The 16,847-nt window shown below is 42.9% G+C and overlaps 1 protein-coding gene across 4 annotated transcripts in view; it reads left to right on the top strand.

Annotated features, from left to right (window-relative positions):
• The window catches only part of LOC308095153 (uncharacterized protein), a 60,713-nt gene that overhangs the window by 30,952 nt on the left and 12,914 nt on the right, over positions 1–16,847 (top strand). For all 4 annotated transcript variants that reach the window (XM_080442098.1, XM_080442099.1, XM_080442097.1 and 1 more), the window contains 24 exons: positions 412–472; positions 601–746; positions 846–933; positions 1,290–1,420; positions 2,340–2,462; positions 3,562–4,324; positions 5,147–5,748; positions 6,903–7,011; positions 7,101–7,187; positions 7,423–7,460; positions 7,587–7,655; positions 7,805–7,832; positions 7,939–7,962; positions 8,097–8,168; positions 8,774–8,913; positions 10,056–10,169; positions 10,745–10,799; positions 11,614–11,661; positions 12,348–12,404; positions 12,764–12,897; positions 13,805–13,915; positions 14,494–14,536; positions 15,103–15,183; positions 15,826–16,509. In XM_080442098.1, coding sequence (XP_080298224.1) covers positions 412–472; positions 601–746; positions 846–933; positions 1,290–1,420; positions 2,340–2,462; positions 3,562–4,324; positions 5,147–5,748; positions 6,903–7,011; positions 7,101–7,187; positions 7,423–7,460; positions 7,587–7,655; positions 7,805–7,832; positions 7,939–7,962; positions 8,097–8,168; positions 8,774–8,913; positions 10,056–10,169; positions 10,745–10,799; positions 11,614–11,661; positions 12,348–12,404; positions 12,764–12,897; positions 13,805–13,915; positions 14,494–14,536; positions 15,103–15,183; positions 15,826–16,509 — 3,808 coding nt within the window. The remainder of the gene's footprint in view (positions 1–411; positions 473–600; positions 747–845; positions 934–1,289; positions 1,421–2,339; positions 2,463–3,561; positions 4,325–5,146; positions 5,749–6,902; positions 7,012–7,100; positions 7,188–7,422; positions 7,461–7,586; positions 7,656–7,804; positions 7,833–7,938; positions 7,963–8,096; positions 8,169–8,773; positions 8,914–10,055; positions 10,170–10,744; positions 10,800–11,613; positions 11,662–12,347; positions 12,405–12,763; positions 12,898–13,804; positions 13,916–14,493; positions 14,537–15,102; positions 15,184–15,825; positions 16,510–16,847) is intronic.

Genomic DNA, 16,847 nt, shown 5'->3' with positions numbered 1-16,847 from the left:
TTCCTGTCACACTCTCTTCAGAGCTCCCCCGCTCGGAGTTGCTATCTCTTTTGTTTAGAAACCCACCACCTGATAGCGAGACCTGTTCCCTATCTTCCACACAAAGGCCTATTGTCTCTGGTATGCAAGAAGTCTTTGAAGCTCAGGAGCACAGCAGGGAGCCTGCCTCTGCCCACTCTGTACCACTAGGCTCAACTCAAACAGTACATGTTTGCTAACTCCTGCAGGACAATAAAAGCACATTGCTGTTGCACCAATAATAATACAGTTATCTTTCATAATCATGGATTATTCCACAGGAATAGTTATAATCTTCTAACTTGTGCTATTTGGCCATTTGAAAGGTATTTGGCCATTTGAAAAGGTATTAAATGAGAAGTCATTTGCATAATAATGTGTGCTAATTTAAAGGTGGAGGCGATGGATGGTGTTTCCAAAGGCAACTCTGTCACAGCCACATCACACACTGATGGTAAAACTACGACAACCTCTGATGCGCCTGCAAAGAAAATCTCTCCTATGCACATTTTGTTTTCCACAAATGTATGTAAGCAGTCAGTTCAGTTGAACTTCTCCATTATGCTCTGTGTGTGTTGACAGACTTTAGGAAAGAGAAAGAGCTCGTTGCTGAACAGGAAACGTTGCATGGACTCGAACCAAAAGCTCCTCCTCAACCTGTTTCTGAGGTGAACAACAACATCCAAGTCAGCCCCACGCATCCATCCACATCTGGCGGTCAAGCCCGGGCAAGTGCACTCATCTCTGATGCCCTGGACAAGCCATTTAATGCTAATCTCCATCCGTCCCAAATAAAGCCACCAACTAACCAACTGTGTCACCCGCAGGTCACTCCAGATGCCTCCATGGACCTCACCGTTACAAACACAGACGTATGGCGCTACCTTAAACTTGAAGGAAGAGAGCCAGTCATCGGTCAGCATACTCTCTCATTTAACTTTGTCTTGAAATATCTGGTTTACAGTTCTAATAACACTAAATATATACACCGGCCTATGCATACAGTATGCCCATTAGGCTTGTATGCCCCCACAAATGTAGACCAATTAGAGCAAACTACACAGCTAAGCTGAAGCTGCTACACCAATCACAACGACAAACATTTTGCCCTTTTCTCTAGAGACCCAGAGAAGTCACACTGTTGTCACAGTTATTAGACCCTGTGTCTTGTTTTGGTTCAGTTAACGTGTGCTGAGCATTCACTATCATCTACTTCTTGCCGTTGTTGTGTTCACTGTGTGACATGTTCTGTGACACTGTCTGTCGTCCAGGTTTGAGTATGATGACAGAGTACCGGTCGCCAGACGGCCTCAACTATTCATTTTGTGATTGCTGTTTGGTAGTCATCAACACTCAGTTTCGCTGTCACCTCACATCCGCCAGTCACCGCTACAACTACATAGTGAGTATGGGAGCCTGTGGTTCATTGTTGATTTCGTCGACAAAAACTATGACGAAAAATGTTCGTCAACTACCTTTTTTCACTGACGAAAACGAAATAAAAGCTAAGCTATGATGATGACTAAAACTAAGACTAAATATACTGACAATTTCATCAACAAATAAAAACTAGACTAAAATGCTAGGGAGGAACTAGTGGAGAAGACATCCAGTAACAAAAGTCATTTATGTTTGGTTGCGCTCGGGTGTTGCACTCTAAAAATAGCAGACCTACAAGCTCAGATCAACAACGCGTCGCACTGTGACACGCGATGTGACCCTGGGGGGGGGGGGGGGGGGTTGGGGGGGGATACTGCAGAGATACTGCAGGGGGGTGTGATAAGACCTTTGTTTTTCTATTTTTACATTAACCACCTGAACCCTTCACATCCCTATTCTGGAGGGAACATTAGACGCGTTGTGAGCTTGTAGATCGGCTATTTTTTGCTGTAGAGTCTAGACTGTAGAGGGGAAAAAAGAGCGGACCAAGTACAGAGCCAAAGGTCAAGTTTACAATGTATATTGAGTTTTAAGTGGTTAAATGAAAACACACATTTAACATGAATCCAGTAGTATGTAGTGGAGGTCCCTGCTTCATCTCTCTCTCTCAGCTAAGGAGTCATTGGCCTGACTTAACTTATACAGTCTCTCGATCTACAAGCTCACAACATGTCACAATGCCATGCTTTGGACCAGTGTTTATTTTAGTAGCATTTTCTCATTCAGCCTGATACTCTGTCTGAGGTTGATTTGTGCCCACTTACAACTGTGTCTGAATGAGTAACAAGAAAAACACTCATTTGTATATAGATATGATTGATTCAAACAAACCTCTAAACAGTGACTTACTCCACATGTTTGTTTGTTTGTTTGTTTTGCAGAAAATGGAGCATCCTCATATAGTCCATAATTGGCCAAGCAGTGTGAACCCTAATATGTTCATTAGAGACCTGAGAGACCTGGCCCAACAGGTGGAGAAAGAAGAGGGATGTGGAAGATTGAAGGTAATTGTTTTTAACCTTCAATGTTTTACCAGCATCTTTTAATAAATCTCGGATTAACCACTTAAAGCCAGGGCAACAGATCATTTAAAATGCTGGCTATTCAAATAATGACCCCCCCAAAAAAAACAGTACTTAGTACTATGTTACAATTTGGCATTCTCATAAACAATAAATATGTTTTATAAATGTTGTCTTCATATCCCCTGACCACCAGACTGAGCAGCTTTACTCTGTGAAGCAAGCATGACACATGTGTGGCACAAGGGCTTTGCACAGTGGTCCCTGGTGCTCTGCACAGTGGTCCCTGGTGCTCTGCACAGTGGTCCCTGGTGCTCTGCATGTACGTGACCATGGGTCATAAGGGCCACCTGGGCATTGTGAAGCTAAAACCTGGTGTGCTGTAGGAATGGGACGATATGAAAATGTCATGTCACGATTAGTGTGACCAAAATAATTGCGATTCACGATATTATCGCGATAATCAAAATATGCTTAAAACTCTTAAAATGTCACTTTTGTTAACCACTTGAACCCCAGCATCCATGGTCTGGAGTGGAACATTTGCCAAAAATAGCAGATCTACAAGCTCACAACGCGTTGTGGGATTGTAGATAGGCTATTATTGGAGATTTGGTAGAGATTGAAAAAAAGACTAACAAGTACGTTCTTTACAGGTGCATTTGACCAATTCTAGAGGGTTTAAGTGGTACAGGATATGCAGCTCTGCAAAGGTGAATTGATCCCAGTGTATGACGGAGGACAATTTCACGATAAATTTAAATTTCTGCGATAGGATTATTGTGAGCGTTCTTTATCACGATAAACGATAATGACGATTTTCGTCCCATCCCTAGTGTGGTGGCCGGGTGATAGACAGTAGACATTGAGGCCCTGTTCAAGGACTGCTACGCCTGTCTAACATGATGCTGTGATATTGTCGCACCAAGCACAGGCCCTTGAGTTTTGAAATGGAGCCGTTGTTTGATTAGAGCAGACATTATCATTAAATCGATCATTTTAATGTTTCACTTTTGGCGTCTGGGTAAAACCCATAATATTCCCAAACACAAGAGGTTCTGTTTTTCTTTGATACTTAAAGATCGTCTATGAAGATGGTAAAACTACGGCAACCTCTGATGCGCCTGCAACCAACGCAGAACTTGCCATCAGGTCCAAAACTACTGCAACCACATCCAGACCTGTAGACCCACGTCGTGCTGCAACCATCTCCACCGCAACCACTTACATGACCGCAATGCCACCAGTCCGCTACATGACCGCAATGCAACCAGTCCGCTACACGACCGCTACAATCATGCCGAGCCTACGCACATCATCCCACCAATACAGAGGCTCCAACTACAGTCTCCAAGCCTACTACTCGAAACCGACTCCAGCCATCTCCAAATCCATAGCAACCATCTCCAAACCTGCTACGTCCATGATCCCCTCCAAACCAAATACATGTCCAGCCACCTCCGAATCTCAGTTAGATCTCTGGGAAGATCTGGACGCTGCCTTAGAAAGTGGAGCTGCTTTTGAAGCCACGAGGGTTTCGGGTAAAGCTACCGCCACAAGCCAGTCATCCGCAAGCCAGTCCCCGAAAGCTAACGCCAATTCCCCTTTGAAAGCAGATGACGCAAGCAAAACAACAGATGTTTCTGTTGAAAGGAATGGAGACCTCAAAATGACTGTCATGTGCGAGACTCGTGCTGAATCAACTGAACTGTCCAAATCTACTGGAGCCAAGTCACACCTGACCCAGACGTCTAAACCAAGTACCAATCCATCCGTCTCTGAAGCTCCCTGGGAGGCTCGCCGGGAAGAACCTGAGCCTGCCGTCGAAGCTACGAGCGCTTCAGGTGAGTTGCTGCAATTTCAGCCAATCAGGGGAGAGTACCTATTTATCAGCTTCAATTTGATAGTGTTCCAAGTTCCAGTTAGTTGCTCATTTCGTTGTCTCATGACTTGTGTGAGTGTGCGAGTTCTCTCTCCTGATTGGATAGAATTGGTATCCCGACCGGCAAATGCATTTTCTGTTTACTGAAGAGCTGGAGAGACAGGAAGGCCCCTGTTACTAAACAACCATTCTATAGCAATAAGTACTATCAGAATAAAAAACTATGGCCCGGGCGCCTAGGCTCCAATGTAGGCTGACAGCGTGTCGCTGGTGCGAGTCCTGATCCCGACGGCCTTTGCTGCGTGTCACTCCCCATCTCTCTCTGCCCGTTTCCTGTCTAAACTTCACTTCACTTTAATCAATAAAGGCATAAAAAGCTCAAAAATAAATATTTTAAAAAAGGAATAAAAAACTATTTAATAACACTTATTTTAACAAAAAAAAATCACTTACTCTACCTTTAATCATCTTACTTGTTGAAATTGTCTTGACAAATCCTTCAGACTAAGCTGAGTATCAGTGTTGGGCTTGTTACTCTTTTATTCATTTAGTTATTACTCCTTGCCAACAGTACACACACACACACACACACACACACACACACACACACACACACACACACACACACACACACACACACACACACACACACACACACACACACACACACACACAGAGAGAGAGCCATATAAAATATCTTTGTATACAAATGTGATTCAGCAAGTTATAGGGCATCGTACCTGATATTGATGGCTGGTTGACACTTCATACCTTTTTGTTTTAGGAGGAATGTCCCACACAATGGATTCTTTGATTGAGCTGAGAAATGTTGCTGTGGCTACGAGGGTTTCGGGCAAAGCTACCGCCACAAGCCAGTCATCCACAAGCCAGTCCCCGAAAGCTACTGCCAATTCCCCTTTGAAAGCAGGTGAATTAACCGAACTGTCCAAATCTACTGGAGCCATGTCACACTTGAGTCCGACTACCTCGGTTGCAACTCCAGCCACGTCTGAATCCACCTCAACCGTCTCCAAATGTACTACATCTACGACCACCTCTAAACCAAGTACAACGGTCTGCCATTCCACTGCAGTCATGTACATACATACAACTCCAAACATCTCCAAATCCTCAAAATCCTTCGTAACCATCTCCAAACCCTCTTTATCTACGAGCAACTCTAAACCAAGTACAACGGTCTGCCATTCCACTACAGTCATGTCCAAGCCTACTGCGACCTCCACAAATACAACTCCAGACATCTCCGAATCCTCAAAATCCATCGCAACCATCTCCAAACCCTCTTCATCTACAACCACCTCTAAACCAAGTACAAATCCAGCTGGGAAGAATCTGAGCCTGCCGTCGAAGCTACGAGCGTTTCAGGTGAGTTGCTGCAATTTCAGCCAATCAGGGGAGAGTAGGCCTACCTATTTATCAGCTTAAATTATAGTGTTCTAGTTGGTTGCTGATTGAGTTGAAATTGAGCTCAGAAATGGTGCTGTGGCCCAGAGGAATGCAGAGTTGTTCTTACGTGTAAGTTAAATACATCTTCAACAATACACTAGTTCGGGGATCTTCAAATGGGGGTCCGGGACCCCTAGGGAATCCTCAGAGTTTCTACGGTGGGCTGCCAAATCTTTGTGTGATAGGATACTTTTTTTGCATGAACCACTTGAACCCTAGTATCCCTATTCTGAGGAGAACTTTTGCACGAGGCGTTGTGAGCTTGTAGATCTGCTATTTTCGGCAAAGAGGTTTGGTATAGAGAGTGAAAGGTTAAGTTAAAGAGGTGGTGCCATGGTTTTGCACTTTTTCTGTTTTTCATGTGTCTATGAGGTTGATAGAACTTCATTAAGCCCCCTGGTGTTGTTTTTATGGTGTTTTATGTCTTCTCTGACTATTTTTAGTTTCTTCCTGGAGGCTGAAACCTTGAGGGTCAAAAGTGCCAATAGAAAAACAGCGCTTTAGTGACACAGTAAAATTATACCCTCCCCCTCATTATCATAACACAACAGGTGTGGGCATGGGGAGGAGGAGGGACTAGGACAGGTGGGTGGTGCTAAGGTGGTGGAGGAGGTGCTAAGGTGAGAACCAGGTATACTTAATGAACTGGAGGCGTGTCCACAGAAAAACTATTTTAACGCTTTCTGTACACCTTTTTGAAAAAAAATCTTCCTCCTAGTATAACCATAATACCTGATGATTATGTTCTTTTGGGGGGGGGGGAAATCACTGAAAATCACGGCACCCCGTCTCTAAGCATTGACATTTTAAGTGGTTAAATGTCTGAAAATACACATTAACATGAATCCTACACAACACTGATGACAGTGCTGTCAAACAAGTCAATGAAGTGTTCTATGAAACCTATGAAAAAGTTAAATCTGCAACACAATTTTATACAAATATGTAGTGGGGGGGGTCCCTGATTCGTCTTTCTCTCAGCTAAGGGGTCCTTGGCCTGAAAACGTTGAAGACCTCTGCACTAGTGGCAGCGACTCACCGCTTTATTGTTTTTGATGGATTGTTTCCTTCAGCCCAGGGTCGTTCTCAGGCGCTTGCGGTCACAGACGCCACCAGCCACTCGGGGACCCTCGCAGTCGCCCACACCCCACCACCAGTCTGCGTCCAGCACAGCCACACATGGTAGGCTTGCAGGCAAACAGGTGGAATCAAGAATCAAGCTATTTGTGGGGTATTTTCTCAATCTCGATTGTTTTTCTGTCGTTTTAAAGCTACTGCTGAGCCCCCTGGTGGTGAAATGACAGAACATCATCCCACCAATACAGAGCCTCCAACTACAGTCTCCAAGCTGGAAGAAGGTGTGTGTGTGTGTGTGTGTGTGTGTGTGTGTGTGTGTGTGTGTGTGTGTGTGTGTGTGTGTGTGTGTGTGTGTGTGTGTGTGTGTGTGTGTGTGTGTGTGTGTGTGTGTGTGTGTGTGTGTGTGTGTGTGTGTGTGTGTGTGTGTGTGTGTGGTTAAACATCTCTGTAAATGTCCATGTCTTAAGTTTATACATCTGCATACAGTACCATTTTTTTCTTTCCTTCTTTTCACAGCAAAGCATCCAGTCATGTCTTGTGTACTGAGCTGCCAGGTGAATATTAATTCTATTCTCACCACCATAATCTTGGCATCATTACCACACTGTCCTTGCTTCTCTTCTCTATGAAGTATATCTAAGGTAATATTGTACAGATGACGCTTACTTTGACTCGATCAGGTCTGCGGTGTCATATTCAATACTACATTACAATATTTTGCTCACGCGAAAGAAGGGAAACACCAGCAGGTGAGCCATATTTTCATATGTTCACAAGTTAAACTATTAATGAATTGACCTGACCAGAACTTGCTGAAATGTGTCCCAAAAAAACGCCTGTCTGTCTGTCTGTCTGTCTGTCTGTCTGTCTGTCTGTCTGTCTGTCTGTCTGTCCACAGAAAATGAAGACTATCTTTGTGACAGAAGGTACTACAGTAAACCCTGTTATCTCATGGTCTGTTGTTGTCCACATGTACTGTATGTGACATTAATGCATCTTGTTTATTCTTAACCCTCTGTTCTACAATCACAGCAGATGAACTGGAGTATGAACCAGGTATGATTTATTATCATTCTACTTGTTTAATATGTTGGGTTATCAGAGATGCTGTGGAGAGGAATTCCAAATGAGATCTTGTAAACCAGACAATCGTGTTGTAAAGCTTAATTGAAGGTTTCTTTCATTTTTAGGGTCCTTCAGTAGTATATTGATGAATGAATGCCAGTACATCAAGAAAAAGCAGCGGGCTGAACCAGTCATCGGTGAGTTGGGCTGCATTATGTGTTATCTGTATAATCACTATGTACGGGAAAAAAAACAGAAGTCCATGAAAATTAGAAAAATGCTTTTTTTTAAAGGTGGGTTTTTAGTCCATTTTTAAAAGCATCAGTGGACTGTGGTGCTGTCAGGTGGTCAGGGAGGGCATTCCACAGACATGGGGTTGTGTAACAGAAGGCCCGGTCACCCATGGTGCGGAGTTTGGTGTCAGGGACAACGAGTAGGTTGGTGTTGTTGGAGCGGAGGCTTCGGGTGGCGGGTTTTGGGGTGAGGAGTTCTTTGAGGTAGGCGGAGGGGGGGGGGGCGTAAATGCACTGATTGGTGAGAAGGGAAATCTTGTATTCGGTCCTGAAGGAGATGGGGAGCCAGTGAAGTGAGCGGAGGATGGGTGTGATATGATCATATTTTCGCACTCTGGTCAGGACCCTAGCAGCGCTGTTTCGGATGTATCGGAGCCTTTGGAGGCTCTTGCTAGGGATCCCGATGAGTAGTGCATTTCAGTAATCCAGCCTGGAGGAGATAAAGGCGTATCTGCAAATGACTCTTGTCCGTCAATAATAATGAATGGAGCATTTTTCTTTTGGAACAGGTCTTCTTCATATTGTGACATGTGTCTGCACCCGAGCTAGCAGGATGCCTCGGTACATGTGCCTGGTTTGTAAGTGTACGTTCCCTGCCTCCGACTTCAAAGCCCACCTGTGTGATCCAAGACACATCAAACACACTCTGGTGAGTCATTTTGTTTCTGTTCATGTTTGGTTGCACTTGTGCGATGCCCATCACAAAGCATGCCTCTTCGGAACGGGCCGGTTCTAGAGAACCACCCATCATCCGATCCGACTTCTCACTCTACACTGCATTTCCTTGGTTCCATCCTCAGAAATATACCCGGCCAAGAGTTTATGGGCGCATAAAGTACTGGCCCACTACCATGGAGTCTAAAGGGCTTAAATCCACCACAGTGGATCCGGTTTGGCCCACCGTCTATCTATACCAGTGTTGATTTTGACAGCAGATTTAGTTTTAGCCATAGTCGTTTGAATAGAATTCCATTTAGTTTTAGTCAGATTTCAGTCTTCGTCTAGTTTTAGTCGACTAAATATAAGATTATAGGCTACTAAATCTACAGTTGATTTAGTCGACTAAAATGCATTTTGGCGGTGCCTTGATGGCGTCGTAATGGCTGATTTTATTTTCAGAGCGCAACACCCGAGCACAACCAAACATAAAATGTATTGTCTTCTAGTTCTACAGGAGCTCTTGTCCACTAGTCCCTCCCTAACATTAGCCTCGTTTTTATTTGTTATATAATATATTTAGTCATTGTAGCTTAGTTTTTATTTTGTTTTTATTTTGTTTTCGTCAGTGAAAAAAGGTAGTCGACGAACATTTTTCGTCATAGTTTTAGTCGACAAAATCCACACTGATCTATACAAACACAATTGGCCATGTTCAGGGGAGGGAAGGCGGTCACTGCACGGACCCTTACTGGCTGGGAATGTTGAACGGACTGGAGTAGTTGGACATTAGGCAGGTGTTGCTTCTCTGACACTCCGCTCACATCTCCGGGATCTCCTCCGCCACTCATGTTGAGTGTTGGTCTCCCCTAACAATTAAGGGAATGCTTAATTTTACTATTATATACAGTATATATATCCTCCTATATTAAAATTGCTGTGGGTCGACCATGTACAGTGGACGTCACAACAGCAGTCGCAAATTCTACAAATACTTCAGTCAGACAATGTCATTCAACGGTCCAATGCTTACTCTATTGGTTACAGAGCCTCATACCACAAACCGAGCATGGATTTATCAGTGGTAAAATAAGACCATAATATTTGTTCTATTTCATTGGGTTTGTGCTGTAGATGCACCAGAATCCTGCACGACTGCCATTTGCCTGGAAGCTGAACGAGTGTGATTGGGAATCGTTGGCCTGGCAGGAGGAGAATGCTCAAGGACCTGGACACATGGTGGTCAAGGTACAATGGCAAACAAAGTACATTGAAAGTCATTGATCCTTATGTAAGGTTGTGCTATAAGGAGTGTGATGTATTGGAGCCTGTGCTGTAAAACATATTATTATTATTACTATTATTATTATGAACTAGCCTACTCGTGAACAATGCATGTCGGGTACGAAGCAAGCACGAATGCATCCCCACTCAGTTATGCAATACCCGTTGTACCCGTCTGTCTGTCTGTCTGTCTGTGCCCATATATGGAGATTTCTGTACCTGTCTGACTGTGCTCCTTGAAGTTGTGTGTCAGGCAGGCATGCCCAAATATGGAGTCCAGTCCATCATATTGATGACGTCAGGCAGGGTACTCCATATATGAGCATTTGCGTATTATTCGATATTTTTAGACAACCGTCAATGCGACTGACTTCCCACTCGGCACATCACTCCCTCGGGTCCTTGGCAACACGCATGCAGAGTGTGAAGTCGCTCGCTAGGGCGGATCTCGAGATAACGCTGGTGACATTCGCACGCGCAGAGATTTTATGATTCATAGAAGGATCATTTCATTTATTCATTTACTTGTTTATTTTCAGATAATTGATCTCCCGAGCAGGATCTTTTGCCTGTTCAGTGACAACTATGAGCATGGTGAGTACTGGATCGTCATCATATGCATTATCAGAGAGTGACTATCTGAGGCCCACCGCCACTGTCCACTGAACCAGTGGTTCTCAACCTGTGGGCCGTGACGGTATTTCAAGTGGGCCCCAAATAATTGGCAAAACACAAAGATTTTAATGATAATATAACTATTAATATTTATATTACAAACAAATGTGTTAAAAAAAAATTAGAGAGCAAAAAACCTTGACAAAATATTTTTCATTGTGATTTGGCACAAACATGGGGATGAATTAATTCTACTATTATGCCACCAAAATGTGGAACGTCCTACCAGCAGCCATCAAAAAGTCTGACTCCCTACCTTCCTTCAAAACCACCATAAAAGAGCACCTGTCTGTAATTTACAACTGGACCTAGACAAGTCTTCTAGCAAGGAATTACCCCCTGACAGTTTTTCCTGTAAATATACTTGTCTTTTACTGCTCCTAGTATTGAGGATTTCTGGTATTGTATGTCTTTTTTATGTCTTGATGAATTGAACACATACTGTATGTACCACAAAGGAAACAAGCCACAGGACTTTTTGTGTTATCCTAGAATTATTGTAGAACTGTACCTCTTCCACTTTTTGCAAACTGTTAATACAGTATTCAATCAATCAATACCAATAAATAAGAACTTAGACGTTAGTTCCATTGAGCCAAGCCAGAACACAATGGATTGATTGATCATATTGGCTGCTGTGTTTAAATGGGTGTTCCACGGAAATCCAGAAAAGGTTGAGAACCACTCTCCTGTAATAGCATATGACTAATGGTTTCTAATGATTTGTTGACAGCCTGCAAGGTTCTTGAGGAGTACTTCTGCAAAGACTGGCAACACGAAGGTTAGTTCATTTATGCACTTCAGCTCATAACCATTTATTAACCATTTACCATTTATTGCAATGGTATTGCATTCAGTTTGACGGTGTGACTCTGTTCATGTGATATTACAGATTACCTGCGCAAGCGTGACACAGATCTGAAATTACAACCCCCCCCCCGAGCAGAGCATGAAATACAGTTATTACGTGAACATAACATTGAACCTTCAATGCATAATTAAACTACCACATATCATAGTCATAGCACAAATCCATAGAATCACAGTACAATCCACAGAATCATCCTATTAACAATATGAACTAAATGCCACAGGGAGGAGGAACTGACAGCTGAACAACCGCTTTGACAGCGAAGCACGTAGAATGAACAGAGAACAGAGGCTGCTTAAATGAACCGCCTGAGTTGCTCTGTGGGAATGAGGGCGTGAGTGAGTTGGCTTGTAGCCAATGAGAATGAAGTGAGGTTGAACGTACTGACTTGTGGGAGCCTGGGAGTACGTATGAATTAGCTTGTTAACGTATTAATGGGGGGGTCCGGGGAAAGTGAGATAGCATGTAAACCTTCTGACTTCCGTGCCTACATGAACTATCGCTACGCTGAATTTATTTTTAATATAACAGTTCATTAGCTTAGTAAGGTTTGTGTTTCATCATCACATGTTCTGTTTTTGTGTGTATGCATATAGTTCCAAACATCATCACACTTGATGAGCTGCAGGGCAGCCACACATCTCCTCAGCTGGGTGAGTATTGCCGCCACGTAACGGGATGTCCACACCAAGCACGATCAATATAATTATACCTATAACTATAATCATAACTACAGTATTACTATTACTAAAACTAGAAAAGAGTGCTTTGTGATATGTTTTGGTTAAAACGAAAAGGGCTATCAAATTTTAAAATTCATCACAATAAATCATGATTCATCACCATTCGTACTATGCCCAAATCAATATGCCCAATTTCTCTGTATATTTGTTTTGGTAATGGAAAGATACATTTCTCTCTCTCTCTCACTCACACATTAGACGTACTGTATTTCTAACCTCTGGTGGACTTTGTGCAAATTGACTTTGTGCGTGTCTTCTTTCCCTACCAGGTCTGCAGTTCATGGTTCATTACAAAACCGACAGAGGGCCGTCGGGATCCTTATGTTTACTCTGTGAGAGGATGCTGAATGAACTTGAGTTCTCCTCCCACGTATTCAGCTTTGAACACATCAAAGTGTTTCTGGTGAGTTCAATAACGTCCTCAAATGGCCACGTTTCTCCTTTTGTGACAAACGGTGCTAGAGATGAATTCCACAACGATGAAATCCCTTGTCAAAGGTTTTGACTTGGCCTCGCTTATCTGTCTTGTTATCGGCCTGCCCCCCCTAACCCCCTGTTCACCAGATGACCAAATCACATCTTCATGTGTCTGTTTGAAGGATTTCAAGCAGACACATAGTTATATTATAAATGATTATGTTATGTTATATTATAACATAAAGCACTAGTCCGAGGACACACTTTCGGCTTTTGTACGTGATGAAGAAAACTTCCCTCATTGTTTTTGTTTTTTTTGTTAGTTGAGGCCTTCATCTCCTTATAGATATTAAGGTGGGATCAAGTCATATGACATGATCTGACTCATTCAGGAAGGCAGACATAATGGCCAAGAAGTCTATCTGACTGTAACATGCTGTATAAATTCACTCCACGTCAGATAAGGGTCAACATTAATTGCACAAATTCATCCCTGAGCTTGTACCCCACACACACACACACACACACACACACACACACACACACACACACACACACACACACACACACACACACACACACACACACACACACACACACACACAGAGTATGTAACTGCAGTTCATCATCAGTCAACTTTGTAATATGACTCCTCATAGACTCTTATGTTGGCAATTATGGTTTTAAAATACTTGATCCCTGGGGTTGGGGTGTGTGTGTGTGTGTGTGTGTGTGTGTGTGTGTGTGTGTGTGTGTGTGTGTGTGTGTGTGTGTGTGTGTGTGTGTGTGTGTGTGTGTGTGTGTGTGTGTGTGTGTGTGTGTGTGTGTGTGTGTGTGTGTGTGTGTGTGTGTGTGTGTGTGTGTGTGTGTGTGTGTGTGTGTGTGTGTTGCAGCAAAAAGCCCACCCTGGCTCCCTGGACTCTGAAGCAAAGAAAACCCCTGTTTGGAAGTTGCTGGACTTGGCAAAGCAGGCAGCAGAGATCCACTCCACTGGCTGTATTCAGGTACATTCTGCACATCACAAAATCTCCTCCAAACTCCATGTGTACAGTGGTTAGTGGCAGTGGTGTAAAGTAACTAAGTACATTTACTCAAGTACTGTACTTAAGTACAATATTGAGGTGTTTTTACTTTATGGGAGTATTTCCAATTTTCAGTACTTCTACTCCCCTACATTTCAGAGGCAAATATTATACTTTTACTCCACTACAAATATTTGAAAACTTTAGTTAGTAGTAACTTTTTTTTATTTTGATTATTATTACAAAACTTCAGCCCTATTTACATTTCATCCATTTGAAAATAGCCAATGTGCCACGATTTATATAGAAATACTTTTGTACTTTTACTCAAGTACATTTTTAATTCCGGACTTTACTCATTTTATCTAGTATTTTTACATTGCAGTATTGATACTTTTACTTAAGTAAGAAATGTGAATAGTTTTTCCACCACTGGTTAGTGGGACAGAGTCTGTCTCACCCTCGTGAGCCAGATATTAGATATATCATGAATTAAATTCAGAAATCTGTTCCATTTCAACATACTGGACACAAACATCTCTCTATTTTCTGTCTTACAGAAAGTGACATATCACAGCCCCATCTGGCCACCGTATGGAAATGGTGAGTTAATCACTTCTTCCTGCATGGGTCCACAATAAAAGTGTTTCGGGTTCAGAAGTTCTGAATGGTTTCTGTGACAGGCCACGCCCTCTGGCCCAGGGCCACAAATATGCATATATTGAATGCAACTAATTTTACATTAGGGATTTAAGTCTAAATGCACTGAAGTTACATTGTAGACAGTTTTAAATCAGATCACAAAAATCACCTCCAGTGATGCTATTATTATTTATTTTGTGAATTTATTTTAAAGTGAGTGCAACTAGCAGATGGTGTACGTTTCCCTCCCTATAGAGTCTCTCATGGTGTACAGCATTGGTTCTCAAAGTGGGGTCCGTGGACCCCCAGGGGTCCTTGGAGGGGGTCCCCAGCTAAATTAGTTAATATAATGTCACAATCATTTTAACCACTTTAACCATATTTTATAGTTTGGCTATTCAAAAATAGCAGATATACAAGCTCAATGCTATTTTTTGAAAGTTTGAGAACCACTGGTGTACAGTACTGTCTATATATCATTTATGATGGACGTTGGTGTCTTAGCTACACATACGTATGTGTTCCAGCTGTCAAGACGCTGAAAGGGATAAAGAAGAGAGAGGGACATGGGCAGCTTGTCCCTGTTTTACCGGTGGGAGAGAAACTGGGTAAGACAAGTCAAAGGTTTTGGTCTGGTAAATAAAATAAACGGTGCATTTATATACTGTAGCGCCTTTATCCAAGGAACTTTACAATGTGCATTGCATTCACCCATTCACACACATTCACACACATTCACACCCATTCACACACACACACACACACACACACACATTCACACACCGATGGCGGAGGAAACCATGCAAGGCACCAACCTGCTCATCGGGAGCAGTTAGGGGTTTGGTATCTTGCTCAAGGGCTAACAATTTCAGATGACTAAAATAGGACTAAAACTAAATGATGTGTTATACAAAAGACTAAATCAGAATTTGCTGTCAAAATTAACACAGTTTTAAAGAAAATGAAAAATGATGGAAAATCTACTTGGGCAAAGAGTTATGAGCCAAAATATAAAGCCTTCTAGTATAGTGATGGGTTTGACTTCCTTGGCCTAACATTCAGCATGAACAAGCAATTTGGCACTCATCGGTCCAGTAGTTTACAAGATCAGGGGGGAGAGGGGCAAAAACATAGTAGGCATCCCAGGGATGGAAGATAAAAACAGGACTTAAGCTAATCAGAACCCTGCTTTTATTATGCCTTATTTACATAATTTTTTTCTTTTTTTTGTACCTCATGTTGTTTCTCAGTCCCTACAGAAACTCAGAAGGAGATTGACAAAGGCACAAGTCCTGAAATGACCAAGAAGCCAGAGAGAGAAGCTGACAATGTGAACGACCGCACTCCACGGCCCATTGCAGTGCCTGAGAAAGATTCCCGTTTCCATATACACGACGGGAAGTGTCCCGCTCAGAACACCTCAGATACAGGCATGAGTGTGGCCATAGAGACTCTGAAACAAAGTCCTGAAAAGAAAAAGAAAAAGGCAAAGAAACATGTCCAGAGTGGGTCAAGAGTAGGCCAGATACCGACAAATACCAGGAAATGGGGGCGGCTGCCAAGTCGACAGGGAGAAGACAGCATTCTGAGAGACAGGAGGACAAGGCCGGGAAAAGAACCGGTGACGCGGCAGAAGAGGCCGAAGCGGAAAGGGGCAGGACTAGTGAGGACGCCACGTCAAGGGTCGGGAGAGACCTCGGGTCTGAAACGGAGAGCAGGACACCCGGGAAAAGGCAGAGCGGCGAACAAGTCGGGCCAGAGGCAGAGGAGGGCAAAAAGACAACGTGAGAAGACCCGAAGGACGAAGACCCGAAAGAGGTCCATAGAAGAAGGAGACGGAGCAGGAGACATAAGCAGTGTTAACCAAACAGCGGAGGCTTTGAGTCATGTGGCAGCAGAGACAAACTCACGTGATCAATGTGTAAAGCATAAAGGTGCGAATCTGCAGAGTAACGTGATTAATGGTTCTACAATTATCTCTATTGATAGTTCATATAGTTCATGACACAAATGATCAATACAACACATTTCTTGCACGCCCCACAGATTAGGGGTACAACAGTTAATCGAACCAATTGATTTAATCGTTTACTAAAAACATTTTTATTGAATAAAATCATTGATTTTGGGGTGAGGACATGTCTATATAGCTGACAATTGTCAGGACAGTAAGTTAAGTTAAAGTGGTAGTTTGGGATTTTATTTGATTGATTTTTGTCAGGTCCCCGAAATGACCTAGAAGCCAGAGAGAGAAGCTGACAATGTGAATGAT

This window comes from Gymnoscopelus braueri, assembly GCF_963280865.1.
Source record: "Gymnoscopelus braueri genome assembly, chromosome: 11".
Classification (NCBI taxonomy): Eukaryota; Metazoa; Chordata; class Actinopteri; order Myctophiformes; family Myctophidae; genus Gymnoscopelus; species Gymnoscopelus braueri.
Note: the sequence above shows the minus strand (reverse complement) of the source record. Positions and strands in the feature narration are given on the sequence as shown.